The 12,847-nt window shown below is 40.6% G+C and overlaps 1 protein-coding gene across 1 annotated transcript in view; it reads left to right on the top strand.

Annotated features, from left to right (window-relative positions):
- Positions 1 to 10,509, top strand: part of CCZ1 (CCZ1 vacuolar protein trafficking and biogenesis associated homolog (S. cerevisiae)) — a 28,861-nt gene extending 18,352 nt beyond the window's left edge. Inside the window, exons 12-15 of the mRNA XM_012639072.1 lie at positions 657 to 774; positions 7,537 to 7,695; positions 7,976 to 8,103; positions 10,161 to 10,509. Of these exons, the coding sequence (XP_012494526.1) occupies positions 657 to 774; positions 7,537 to 7,695; positions 7,976 to 8,103; positions 10,161 to 10,216 (461 nt within the window). The 3' untranslated portion in view covers positions 10,217 to 10,509. The remainder of the gene's footprint in view (positions 1 to 656; positions 775 to 7,536; positions 7,696 to 7,975; positions 8,104 to 10,160) is intronic.
- Positions 10,510 to 12,847: the final 2,338 nt, after the last annotated feature.

Here is a 12,847-nt window from a genome sequence, read left to right on the forward strand (position 1 = left end):
GGTGCACACCTGTGTCTGATTTCAGCCTGACCAGATAAGCTGTTTGCAGTTTGCTATGCTCTGTTCTTAGTAGAGACGTTGTCATAAGCAACATAGAGGCACATAAAGGCACATTAAGTGCTGTTGCCTACCTGGGTGCCATCTTAACTACCCTCGCTAATATTTTTAAAGTGTTGGCTTTCCTACCTGTCAGCAGTAGGACCTGAGCACCTTTTTATGCCCCCCGTGACCATGAAATGGGAACAACAGTAGCACCTGTCTCAGGGGGTTTTGAGGATTAAATGAGGTAATATTTGCGAAGCACCAAGCAGCACCCAGCCCATGAGTGCTGTGTAATGTTTGTTAAATAAATATTTGACCTTCTTAGGTCTTCCTGGGGTAGGCAACCAGTTTACCACTCTATGGCGTGTTCTTCAGTTTACTTTTCACAGTGTGATAGGTCTTTGACTCTTTTTCATCTAATATAACCAATTTATATCTTCTCTTTCTCTTCTACTTGGAAGAGGGAGGGGAATCTGATCATTTAATTATTCTATTTCCCAGATCAGTAAAGTTTTTCATTTGAATATGTTGCTAAGTATGGGATGGTAAAATGAATATTGACCTTTTTGACATAAAATCTTATAACGCTCACTGGTATTTTTTTTAATTGTTAGCCTCTGTACAGCTGACGTTGGATTTTTGCCGGAGACTGGACAGCATTGTTGGGCCCCAGCTCACGGTACTGGCTTCCGACATTTGTGAGCAATTCAACATCAACAAAAGGATGTCTGGGTTTGTACTTTGTTTCGTGTTCACTTTCAAATATTTAACTAGTTTGGAAGACTGAGTGTGGTTTTTACTTATGAATATGGATTGTATTAACTTTCCTGTGTTTTCCCGGAATCCAGAGAACAGTAATATGTGCTCTTCAGTCCTGTCTGAGAGGTTCCCAGGGAACTGTACCTGAGTTTGTCTGCCTCGTAGTGGTGGTTGGGACTGGGTCTTCTATTAATACATTCTTTTTTTTTTTTCATTCTTTTTTTTTATTTCAGCATATTACGGGGTACAGATGTTTAGGTTACGTGTGTTGCCCTTGGTTCCCCCCCCCAAGTCCGTGTTTCAAATATGTCCATCCTTCGGGTAGTGCGCATTGCACTCCTTGTTTATACAAATACCCGTCCCCTCCTCTCTCCTCCCCCCTCCTCCCGCCGCCCTCCCCCTTCCCCAGCATCCAATAGATGTTGTTCTGATATGTGCATTTATGTGTTGATTAGTTAATACCAATTTGATGATGAGTACAAATGGATCCCGTTCTTCTGCTCTTGTGGTGCCCCACTTTGGATAATGGGCTTAAGTTTAATCCAGGAAAGTGTAAGTGGTGTTAGATCACTGTCATTTCTTATGATTGAGTAATATTCCATTGTAAACATATACCAAATTTTGATAATCCACTCATGGATTGACGGGTGCTTGGGTTGTTTCCACATTCTTGCAATAGGGAATTGTGCTGCCATAAACATTCGGGTGCAGATGTCCTTATCGTAGAATGTTTTGTGCTCTTTTGGGTAGATGCCTAATGGTGCTATTGCTAGGTCGAATGGTATTTCTATTTTTAGCTCTCTGAGGTATCTTTAAATTCTTTTCCACAGAGGTTGCACTAATTTGCAGTCCCACCAGCAGTGTAGAAGTGGTCCTGTTTTGATAGAGGCCAATCTCACCGGGGTTAGGTGATACATTCTTTTAGCTCTCCCCAGATTGGCGGCATGAACTCTGGGGTTAGGAGTGCTCTTTATGTCTGCAGACTTGGCCTTGTGAGTACCATTTAACATCCCACATCACCAGCCCAGATTGTTACATTCACATTGGCGGTAGTAATCAGCATGGTTTTGCTTTGCATAGACTGAAACCACTTTGCCTGTCATTGTGAGGAAATGTGTAGGGCACAATCGGCTGTGATGTAAGCCATTAGGGCATTCGGCTTTGGTACTGAGTGGCAGCTTGAAGGCTGTAGGCTGAGGCTCAGGCAATGCAGAATTTAACTCATCTTGTTTTCTAGAACACTGAAAAGTCATTAAACTTCTTTTTGCCTCTCTTTTCTCAATGTAAAATAGAATTGTTATAAAGATAAAATGAGTAGATGGGAAGCACTTTGGGAAATATAAAAGTCCTACTTATAATGGGCTCTCTATACATCTGAGAAGTTATGAAAATGCTGTGAATTTCTATATAAGCTTGTGTTTTTGGTGTTCATATGTTATTTGTATATGGTTTTGTATAAGCATCAGCCTCTAGAGAGTTCAGAAACAAACTCAGGGTGAAAGTACTTTTGAATTTTGTGTGTGTGGATTGTTGCTGTTGACAGCTTACTTAGTGTTAGAAAAAGATAAGACCAAGAAACGAAAATGCCTGACCGACTGACATCTGGACAGTGCTGCTTAATTGTTTAATTTTGTGACCCTGAAACTGCTAGGTTTTCTTTTTGGAAGGAGGTGTGAATTTTATTACACGCCTGTTAGTTATGAGCTAATAGATAGTGAGCGATGAAGTGTAGTGACCTCCATCCCCAGAACCCTGGGAGGTCACTGCACATGTTCTACAATGGACATTTTTGCTGTATATGTTTCATCATGTATGTATCCTAGAGGATGAATTTTTTTGACCATTAAGAGAACCAGTGTACGGTATCACTGCTCCCCTGAAAGACAGGATCCCCGGGAAATCTGATAGTGAGATGAATGTGGCACGGTTTAGGTACATGCTCGCGAGCAGGAATTCTGGGAACGTTGTCAGTCTTATCTTTGAAAGTTGACCTTAAGATAGTTCTTGATGGATCTGAGATTTTACATACAAGGAGCTTGCCAACCAGTAAATAACTGGCTAAAGAAAAAAGCTTTTAGATACAAAAGACAATGTACTTTTCTTCTATTAATCCTTCTGACACAAATCAAACCATTTTACCTACTAGTCCTGGAAGCTCCCCTTTCTCTAAAATTCATTTCCCAAAGAAATTAGGGGCAGCCCTGAAGGAAGAAAGACAACCCCACAGCAGCATCTCAGGGGCACTGTTGAGGAGGGATGGGTTGGCCGAACTGGATCAGGGAGCTGCCCTGCTTGACAACCTCTGTACCCAGCCAACATGATCTGTCAGATGCAGCCCTCACTAGAAAGTGCCCAAAAGGGCATCATACTGAGGCATTGAATCCATATTCATAAACTGCAGCTTTTTGATGTTTCTTAGGAAATTGAGGTCAACTCTTTAAAGAATAGCATGAGCAGGTTTGTTTTATCTTTGTTTTCTATTAATTGTTGACACCTTGATTTTTTCTACCTAAGGACTTATAATTCAAGTTTAAAAAAATTTTTGCTCTTTTTTGAGGGCAATTTATGTCTCTTAATTTTTAAACAATTCAGATATATAAATATTGGCAATCTTATCTAATTTGGCTTCTTTCTAGACTTGTACACATATGTAAACATAGTGACATACACACTGTTTTTTACACATGGGTTGTAAAATCTGCATTTGATACAAATCTGAAGCCTTTAAAAAATATGGCATGAATATTTTAAATCAATAAATATGGATCTGCCTTGTTTCTTAATGGCTTCCTGGTATTTAACTGGATAGATGTATTCTAGTTTGCTAATCATTCTCCCATTTAATGGGCAGTCTGGGTATGGCTGTTCTTAGTATTATAACAGTTCTGTATTGAACTAACTATCTGGTATATCGAATTATCCCCTGAGGGGCCAGGTGTAGTGGCTCATGCCTGTATTCCCAGCACTTCGGGAGGCCCAGGTGGAAGGATCGCTTGAGCCCAGGAGTTTGAGACCAGCCTGGGCAATATAGCAAGACCCTGTCTCTACAAAAAAGTTAAAAATTAGCCAGGCATGGTGGTGTGCACCTGTGGTCTCAGCTACTCAGGAGGCTGAGATGGGAGGATCACTTGAGCTCCAGAGTTCAAGGTTGCAGTGAGCTATGATTGTGCCACTACACTATGATTGCGCCCAGACTGGGCAACAGAACGAGACCATGTCTCTTAAAAAAAAAAAAAAATTATCCCCTGAGGATGAATCCTAGAACTGAGTTGAGGAGGAAGGGAATGTACATTTACAGTGTGGGTGCACACTGCCAGGTCGCCTACCGCCAACGCCATCCGCCGTGTGTTTCACCATCAGAGGATGATGCTAAGCTGGACTCCTCTTTGCGTGGTGACTGGCATTTCTGTGTCTTCTATGAATTGCTTCCTTTGGCTTTTTCCATTAAAGTTTTTTATCTTTTTCTTCTTCTCTGTCAGTATCCTTAATGTAATACCCTTTAGTCATGGCACGTTTTTTTTTTCTGGTAACTTTGATTTTACCATTTTTTATAATATACAGGCTTGGGGTTTATATGTAGTCAGTTTTATTAATCATTCCTTTTGGTTTTCCATCTTTTTTATGTCATATTTGGGGCTCTCCACCCCAATATTATAAAAATACAGTCCCATGTTTATCTCTGGTACTTTTACAGTTTTTATTTTTGTGTGTTTAAATCTTTAATTCACCTGGAATTTTAAAGGACTTGAGGAAAGATTCTAACTTAAAAAATTTTTCCCGAATCGAGTTTTGTGAACCTGCTATTTTAGTTTCTATTTCTTTCACTTATCCCTATCCATTAGCTAGTTCTGATACTAAATTTGAAAAGGTATGGGGAGGATAAAGTAGAAAATTATTAGAAAGGGGAGCTCTTTCCTGGAGCAGTTTTTTTAATCGACCTTTCTTACTGATAAAAAAAAAAATTGAATAAACTTGTAAAATAATTCAGTTGGTTAAGAGGTTGGCCGTGCTCAGATTCACACAGGAAGTGAAGAGTCCAACCATTACCAGTCAGAGTTGGTCATGATTAGACATGGACATGGAACGAGGAAAGCGAGAGGGGAGAAGTCAGCCCCAGCTGTAACACGACGGCGCTGTTGGGGGGAATTGGGCAGAGGTGGTCTTCCTTCCAGGGAGGAGTTAACATGCACATTCCCAGGATTCTCTGTTCTCTCATCACTCTGGAGAAGCGAAGGAGAAAGAACTGTAATGCGTAACTCGTGATTAAGGCCATTTTTCCTTTTCACAATATCTATATTTATCATTTCAGAATTTTAGTTAGGTCTGATAAATGAGGAATAGCCCACAGCTATATTCACCTAGAAATCATGTATCTGGCAACCTTAACTCTCTGGAACACAGCCCAGAAAAATCAAAACACTCAGACTGCCTCTGTGCTCCCAGGCAGCCATCGAAGTCCACGGGGACTTTATACGCCTGTCAGGTGCTCACTGAACATCTGCTGCTTTCCCCCATTGCGCCAGAGCTCATGGTAACCTTTCCTGGCGTGCTTGTGAAGTTCGGGAAGGTTTTCATATACCTGGTATACATTTGAATCTCTGGGATCGTAGTGAAATTGATGCTGTTTACTCATGGGAGGGCTCCTTGTGGTCTCTCTGGACACCTGCTAATCATGGTTACTTGGGTTTTCAGCCTGTGGTAGAAGAAAAGGGTACAGGGATGTGTAGATGAGGTTGACCAAGAGGTCTCATCACAGCAAAAATGACAGGCAACTCAGAAAGCAGGAAATCTTTTTTAAAAAATTGGTGGACACACAAACTAGTAGAAAAAGCATAGAATACAACCACTTAAGACAGATTCCACTTTTCCATGTTTTTTGGGATATTGTGCTGTAATATTTTACATACCAAACTTCATAAGAGTCATCATGGAAAATTCTCTGCTGTTTTCCTAAGCTCAGTGTGTCCTGTATTGACATAGTTAACTATGTTTAATATCTTTTTTTTTTTAAGAAGGCAAGACATTTGTTTGATTTCATAGTTGAAAAAAAATGCTTTGGTGTTTAAAAGGAGTAAGTTTTGGTTCTTTGGGAAAGATACCAAGTAAAATGTGGTTGCTACTAATTGAAAACTGACACATAGTTAGATTTTAATTTTGATAACTAATAAGGTTTAGGATGAAAATTATCCTTGCTGTTTAGAATGTGAACAGGTCTCTTTTTCTTTTACTAACGGTACTTTGCAAATAGCCATTTTTCTACATCTGTTTTTAAAATATTGTACTTTGTGAAGGGTGGAGTAGAAAGAGTCCATGTGTATTTACCGCATCTTAACTACCTCAGTCATATTTCTCATTTCCAATCTGAGGATACAAAGGAAGAATATTTTATGTATTGTAAATGAGGGAAAGAGGGAAGCCACAGACAGTGTTTTGTGTTAGACAAAACAAGCAGAACTTTAAGCCCAATTTAAGTTACTTGTTTACCCAAACGACTAGATTTGCAACTCTTTCCGAACATCGTTTAAAATTTTCATCCTTCCAAACAATTTTTCTTATAATTATACTTACTTTCCTTAGTCTCAGGGACCTATTAAAGCAAAATCTGGTTTTATAAGGGTTTTATTTTCATTTTCCTGGAAACTAAATCCTCCACATTCTTTCTTTGCCTAGATGTAAAGTATTACAGTAGTAACCCCCTTATCTGGAGGTCAGATTTCCTGCACCGTCAGCCCTCCAGAACGTGGCTGCTAACCCTGAAGTAAGCAGAGGAGGCTTTTGAGCCCCCAGTGGAGTGCAGTGCTCAGGCTCCCCAGGCCCCAGTGTGTAAATTAAGGGCGCAGTGAGAGGTGAGGGGAGGGAGGTGCCCTGGGAGCTGTGTTGCTGTGTAGGTCGCAGACTCTGACCTGGGAAGCAGTGTAGCAGCATTGCCCATTCAGTTTAAGAAATAAAAAGATATATCCCAATTAAAATGTTCATTATGCTATAGCAGAAAAGGCTATACGTCTTAGAATGATTTCCATTGGGGATGATGAAAAGCTTTGTTACTTGTAATAGTAAGTTTCAGTCACATAGCAGGTGAAGTTCCTTGGACACCTTACCTTGTTCGTTCCCAGCACTGTAGGATGAATGAGATGTTACTTTCCAAAATGAAGGGTTGGCAAACTTTTTCTGTAAAAGGCCAAATAGTAAGTATTTTAGACATTATGAGCTACATATGTTCCAACTACTCAGCCATCATTTTAGCATGAAAACAGCCATAGGCAACATGGCTATTGGTGTGACAATGTTCCAGTAAAATTTTATTTAGAAAAACAGGGCCAGATTTGGCCCCAAGGTCATAGTTTGCTGACCCCTCCACTAGAAAATAAATGGCCTACATTGCTTTCGTTTACATTTTTTTTAAAGTAGGCAAATAACCAAGTAACTGCAGTTTATAAAACATTATATTTTTATTGAGGAAATCATCACATAATGGTTAAAATATTTTCGGTGTTTAAAAAGTAAGCTCTCTGGAAAATTCTGTCATATTGAATACCTCTCCTCTGTATGGATATCAAATAAATTACTATTGAATGAAGAACCTTTTACATGTTAACCGAGATTCTTGAGTTGAAGGCCCAGGCAGTGAAAATATAAGGCCTTAGCCATACGGTTTTAAAATTTTAAGAATGTAGTTGTACAGTTTGCATAATTGTTCTTTCAGAATGTTACCATCTTAATGACATGTTTCCACAGGTCTGAAAAGGAACCCCAGTTTAAATTTATCTACTTCAACCATATGAATTTAGCAGAGAAAAGTACAATTCACATGAGGAAAACACCGAGCGTATCGCTTACATCTGTTCATCCAGATTTAATGAAGATTCTAGGTGACATCAACAGTGATTTTACTAGGTAATTCCCGCAGCTTCTCAAATTAGGTGTCCCTTTTCTAATAAGAGACTTTAAAGGTCACTTCAAATCCAAGTGACCCAGCGCCCTCCCAGGGGGCTCAAGCTGCGCTCACGGGCACCACCTCCAAATAGGTTCGTAAGCCCAGGAGTCACTGGTCCACTCGCACGTGAGTCCTGAACTTTTAACATCCCTGTCTAGTGTCCTGTTCTTATTTTGGAATGTTTGTTTTCACAACCTAGCTATATATATAATAAACTGTTGTATTTTGAAACTCTTACAGAGTGGATGAAGATGAAGAAATCATTGTGAAAGCCATGAGTGATTACTGGGTTGTTGGGAAAAAGTCGGATCAGCGGGAGCTGTATGTTATTTTGAATCAAAAAAACGCAAACCTGATTGAAGTAAACGGTAAATAGGATTTGGTATTTGGGCAGAACTTTAATGCTATTGATATTTAAAAACTATCTTTTCAGTGTATTAAGAAACGTGGTAAATAGAACAAATCAAGACTGTTGAGATTCTAAGCAGGTAACCCTAATGCTGGTTTTAAAAAAAACAACATTTGATCCATTTTATTTTTTTTTCTATGTTATGGTTCCTTGAAAAACTATGTGATAAACTCCTTTGTAGCACAGGAAACTTGACAGCGGCCAGAAGAAAATTATTTTCTACGATGCTAAAAGAAAAAAAAAACGGTGGCTTTACATACTGTGTATAAAAATGTCCTTTTTTATATCCTGTGATAAAAGCACATTTTTTTTTTTTTGCGACAGAGTCTGACTGTGTTGCCCGGGCTAGAGTGCCATGGCGTCAGCCTAGCTCACAGCAACCTCAAACTCCTGGGCTCAAGCCATCCTCCTGCCTCAGCCTCCCGAGTAGCTGGGACTACGGGCATGTGTCACCATGTCCGGCTAATTTTTTCTATATATTTTTAGTTGTCCGATTAATTTCTTTCTAATTTTAGTAGAGACGGGGTCTTGCTCTTGCTCAGGCTGGTTTCGAACTCCTGAGCTCAAACAATCTGCCCGCCTAGGCCTCCCAGAGAGCTAGGATTACAGGCGTGAGCCACCGCGCCCGGCCAAAGCACGTCTTTTGTAGGGAGAGCTACCAGGTTCACATGGCGGTTTACAACTGTCTGTCTGTACAATAGTAAAGTGATAATGCAGGCGTTTTTTCCCGCCTTCCAGACAGAGCGGTGGGTCTGGTCCTCTGCACAGTGTGACCCAGTAGCTGCTTTGTAACATCCTGACATGTCCATTGCCCTGGTGGTGTCACCTTCACTTGAGTTGGGCCCCTATGCTGTTGTGCCTGGAACAAAGAGGGGTGCAGGTGGGGGGAGATGTGCCCCACCTGGAAACTGTCAGGAAAGTTAGGTGTGAGCTTTTTTTTCCCTCATATATATTCTAGGACAGGGGTCCCCAACCTATGGTGAGTTGTGTAATTATTTCATTACATATTACAATGTAATGATAATAGAAATAAAGTACACAATAAATGTAATGTGCTTGAATCATCCTGAAACCATCCCCCCCACTCTGGTCCATGGAAAAATTGTCTTCCATGAAAACAGTCCCTGGTGCCAAAAAGGTTGGGTACCACTCTTCTAGGGCATGTTAAATTTTTCCATTTATATTAATACTTGTATTAATAGTTGTATGCGGCCCGGCGGTGGCTCACTCCTGTAATCCTGGCACTCTGGGAGGCCGAGGCGGGAGGATCGCTCAAGGTCAGGAGTTCGAGACCAGCCTGCGCAAGAGTGAGACCCTGTCTCCACTAAAAATAGAAATAAATTATCTGGACAACTAAAAATATATATATAAAAAATTAGCTGGGCATGGTGGTTCATGCCTGTAGTCCCAGCTACTTGGGAGGCTGAGGCAGAAGGATCGCTTGAGCCCAGGAGTTTGAGGTTGCTGTGAGCTAGGCTGATGCCACGGCACTCTAGCCCAGGCAACAGAGCCAGACTCTGTCTCAAAAAAAAAAAAAATAGTTGCATGCATTGGAAATGTCAGTTATTACATGACTGCATTAAATTATGAATTTAGTAAAATCAAGGTCATGATTCCACTATGGAGCACTGGATCTATGATTCAGGGTTGCAGCTAGAATTTTTGCATCATCCCCTCAGATTTCTCAAGATTGACTACATCTTCAGTAGTCTGAAGATGACTACACCTCACCCTTGGTTGTCTTGGCTCCTTTCAAGCAATTTCTCAGGCCCAGAGAAGCAGCATTTCACTGTAACAAGTATTGTGGTCTTGTGGGTTTGTTAGGTGTCTTTTTCCCTGTCTCTCAATTTATTAACATTTCTTAGCTAGTCTTCTGGGATTTAAGGTCAAAATTAATGCAGACATCTATTTATTCCCAATTTTATTCCAAAAGAATTAAAGGTATTAATATATGTCATATAACCTTGTTAGTGAGAACCTCTATTCCTTACTCACTGTTTTCCGTTCTGTTTGCAGAAGAAGTAAAGAAACTTTGTGCAACGCAGTTCAATAACATATTCTTCTTGGATTGACTGATAATGGCTTGCCGAAAACATCTCTGGAAAAAACTTAGCAAACATTTCGTTTACCATTGCAAGTTATTGGTCATATTGTTGACTGGATTAATGACAATAGTAAAGCAATACTTGCTTTGAAGAATCAAATTTCTACTTGGTCTGATGATCCCCTGAGGTTTTTAGATTTTAAATATTTATGTGGAATTAATTAAAGGTAGTTGGCTATATCTCTATCATTCCATTCTTTTGACATTATGTGAATATTTTACTGGAAAATAAGACTAATAAATTGTTAAAGTTTTTAAAATTCTGCTTTTGCCTTGAGTCTGTCTCCTGTTGTTCCGGCCAGTGGATCCCTGGCTCATGCTCTGGGCATTTTAAAACTCATGGTCGATACCCCAGCAGCGAGAGCTTCTCAGGGTTGGGGTTCCTTCCCCAGTCCTGAGACCTGGGGGGATGAGTAATTAGGCATTGGCCCAGAGTAATTGCAAGATTTGGTTTTTATCTTGAGTACTACCATGATTTTTAGACCACATCTAACACACAGAACTTAATGAAAGTGCCCCAGTGTGATCTAAACAGAAAGCGTTCTCCATCTGGCACGTAGAGCTCCCAGGAGCCACAGCTGTGCGTGCGTCTTCACAGTGGACATGAGGTCTGGCTGAATTTTACTTTCACCTCATTTTTGGTGGTCTGGAACAAACATTTCCCCAGCCCTAAAAGCAACTCTCCGTATTTCCCTCCACTTAGCCTGCGTGAGCCTGTTACGTTAGGGGGCAGAGGAGATGGCTGCGTGCGTTGCAGTAGTCAGCGCTCCTTATCCGCGGCTTCTGCATCTGAGGATTCAGCCAATGTGGGTGGACAATACAGTATCTCGGGATGTGGGACCCACGGATCCGGAGGGAGCTAACAATTTTTCGCACCCTTGGTTCTGCACGGCTAACTGCAGGACTTGCCTATCCTCGGATTTTGGTACCTGCAGTAGGTCCTGGAACTAGTCCTGTTCCAGTACCAACACCGAGGGACAGAGGGACACCTGTATTTTCATCTTCACTCACGCTTAAATAATTCACAATTTCCATTATGATTTCCTCTTAACCCACGCTTTAGTTAACATTGCAGTTTTTAGTTTCCTGTCACATTAGGCTTTGTTGTGTGCATTCATTGCTGACTTACTGATTTTGCTGTAATTATAATAGATCATGGTCTATGGTGTATCATTTGGAATTGCATTTTTCAACCTAAAATGTGGTCAGTGTTTTTGTCAGTGTTTATTCTCTGTTGCATTCTAGTTTCTAGCTATATGTATAGTTCAAACTTTCTAGTTTAATTGCTTGAATTATCTATACCTCTGCTAATTTTTTGTCTTCCTGCTGTTTCGTGCATCATGATTGTAGTTTTCTTCCTTGGAATTCTGTCAGCTTTTGCAAGGCTGACATGAAGCTGAATATAAATAATGCTTGTTTTCAGTTGTTGGTCCTTTTACCATGATCTTTATTTTTACCTTTATAATGTGAATGTTTGACTTAAATTCTATTTTAGCTTTAATCCTGCTTGCTATTCCAGTCGTCTTGATTAGATTTGCCTGGTACATCTTTTTGCATATCTTTATTTTCACCCTTTCCATGTAATTTTGTTTGAAGATGTTTCCTTTGTAAAGAGTAACACTGAGGTGAATTTTTTATTTTTTTAATCCAGTTTAATCTCTGGGTTTGGGTTTTTTTTGGCGAGGGGTGACGAGTGAGTTTAATCTATTTATACTGCTGGTTGTGGGTAGATTTGTACTCTTTCCTGTCACTGTTTGTGTGTCCTGTTTACCATCCTTTCCTTTGTTTTCCTTTTCCTCAGCTTTATGTTGCATCGATGGTTTCCTATATTCTTTCTACTCGTTCTGAAGCTTCAGATTGTATTTTTATTCTTTTGGTGGTTACCCTTAAGTTTTAACTCAGACTACTAACCATAACATTTTCTCACAGACTAAATGTGCTCCTTCCAGTACCCATCGAGGGCCTGCTCCTCACCTTGCAGTCGCCTAGGGTTACTGTCTGGCATTTCCCACATGTGAAGGAGAGTGCCGTGGATGTTTGCGGAGAAGGCCCAGGACAGAGGCTGTGTGTGAGGTGACTTGTGGGGCACAAAGGGTGCTTATGAGGGCAAAGAAGGCACCGGCTGGGGTGGGGGCGTCTGAAGAAATGTGTCAATAACTTTATCCACTCCCCACTTCTTCTGATGTTTTGTCAGATTCTGAACTTAATCACCACTACTCTATTTTTTAATTTTTTTTATTTTTTAGAGATAGGATCTTGCTCTGTCACCCAGGCTGGAGTACAGTGGCACAGTCACAGCTCACTCACTGGAGCCTCCAACTCCTGGGTGCAGGGATCCTCCTGCCTCAGCCTCCTGAGTAGCTGGGGCAACAGGTGCCACCACGCCCAGCTAGTTTTTTTTTTAATTTTTTGTGGAAATGAGGTCTCGCCATGTTACCCAGGCTGGTCTCAAACTCCTGGGCTCAAGGGGTCCTCCTGCCTTGGCCTCCAAAAGTGCTGGGATTACAGGCATGAGCCAACATGCCCAGCCAGTACTCTATTTTTTTAAGACATATTTAATAGACAGTCATTTAATATGTATATGCATGTATTTTCATTC

The sequence above is a fragment of the Propithecus coquereli genome, unplaced genomic scaffold (assembly GCF_000956105.1).
Source record: "Propithecus coquereli isolate 6110/MARCELLA unplaced genomic scaffold, Pcoq_1.0 Scaffold137, whole genome shotgun sequence".
In the NCBI taxonomy this organism is placed as follows: Eukaryota; Metazoa; Chordata; class Mammalia; order Primates; family Indriidae; genus Propithecus; species Propithecus coquereli.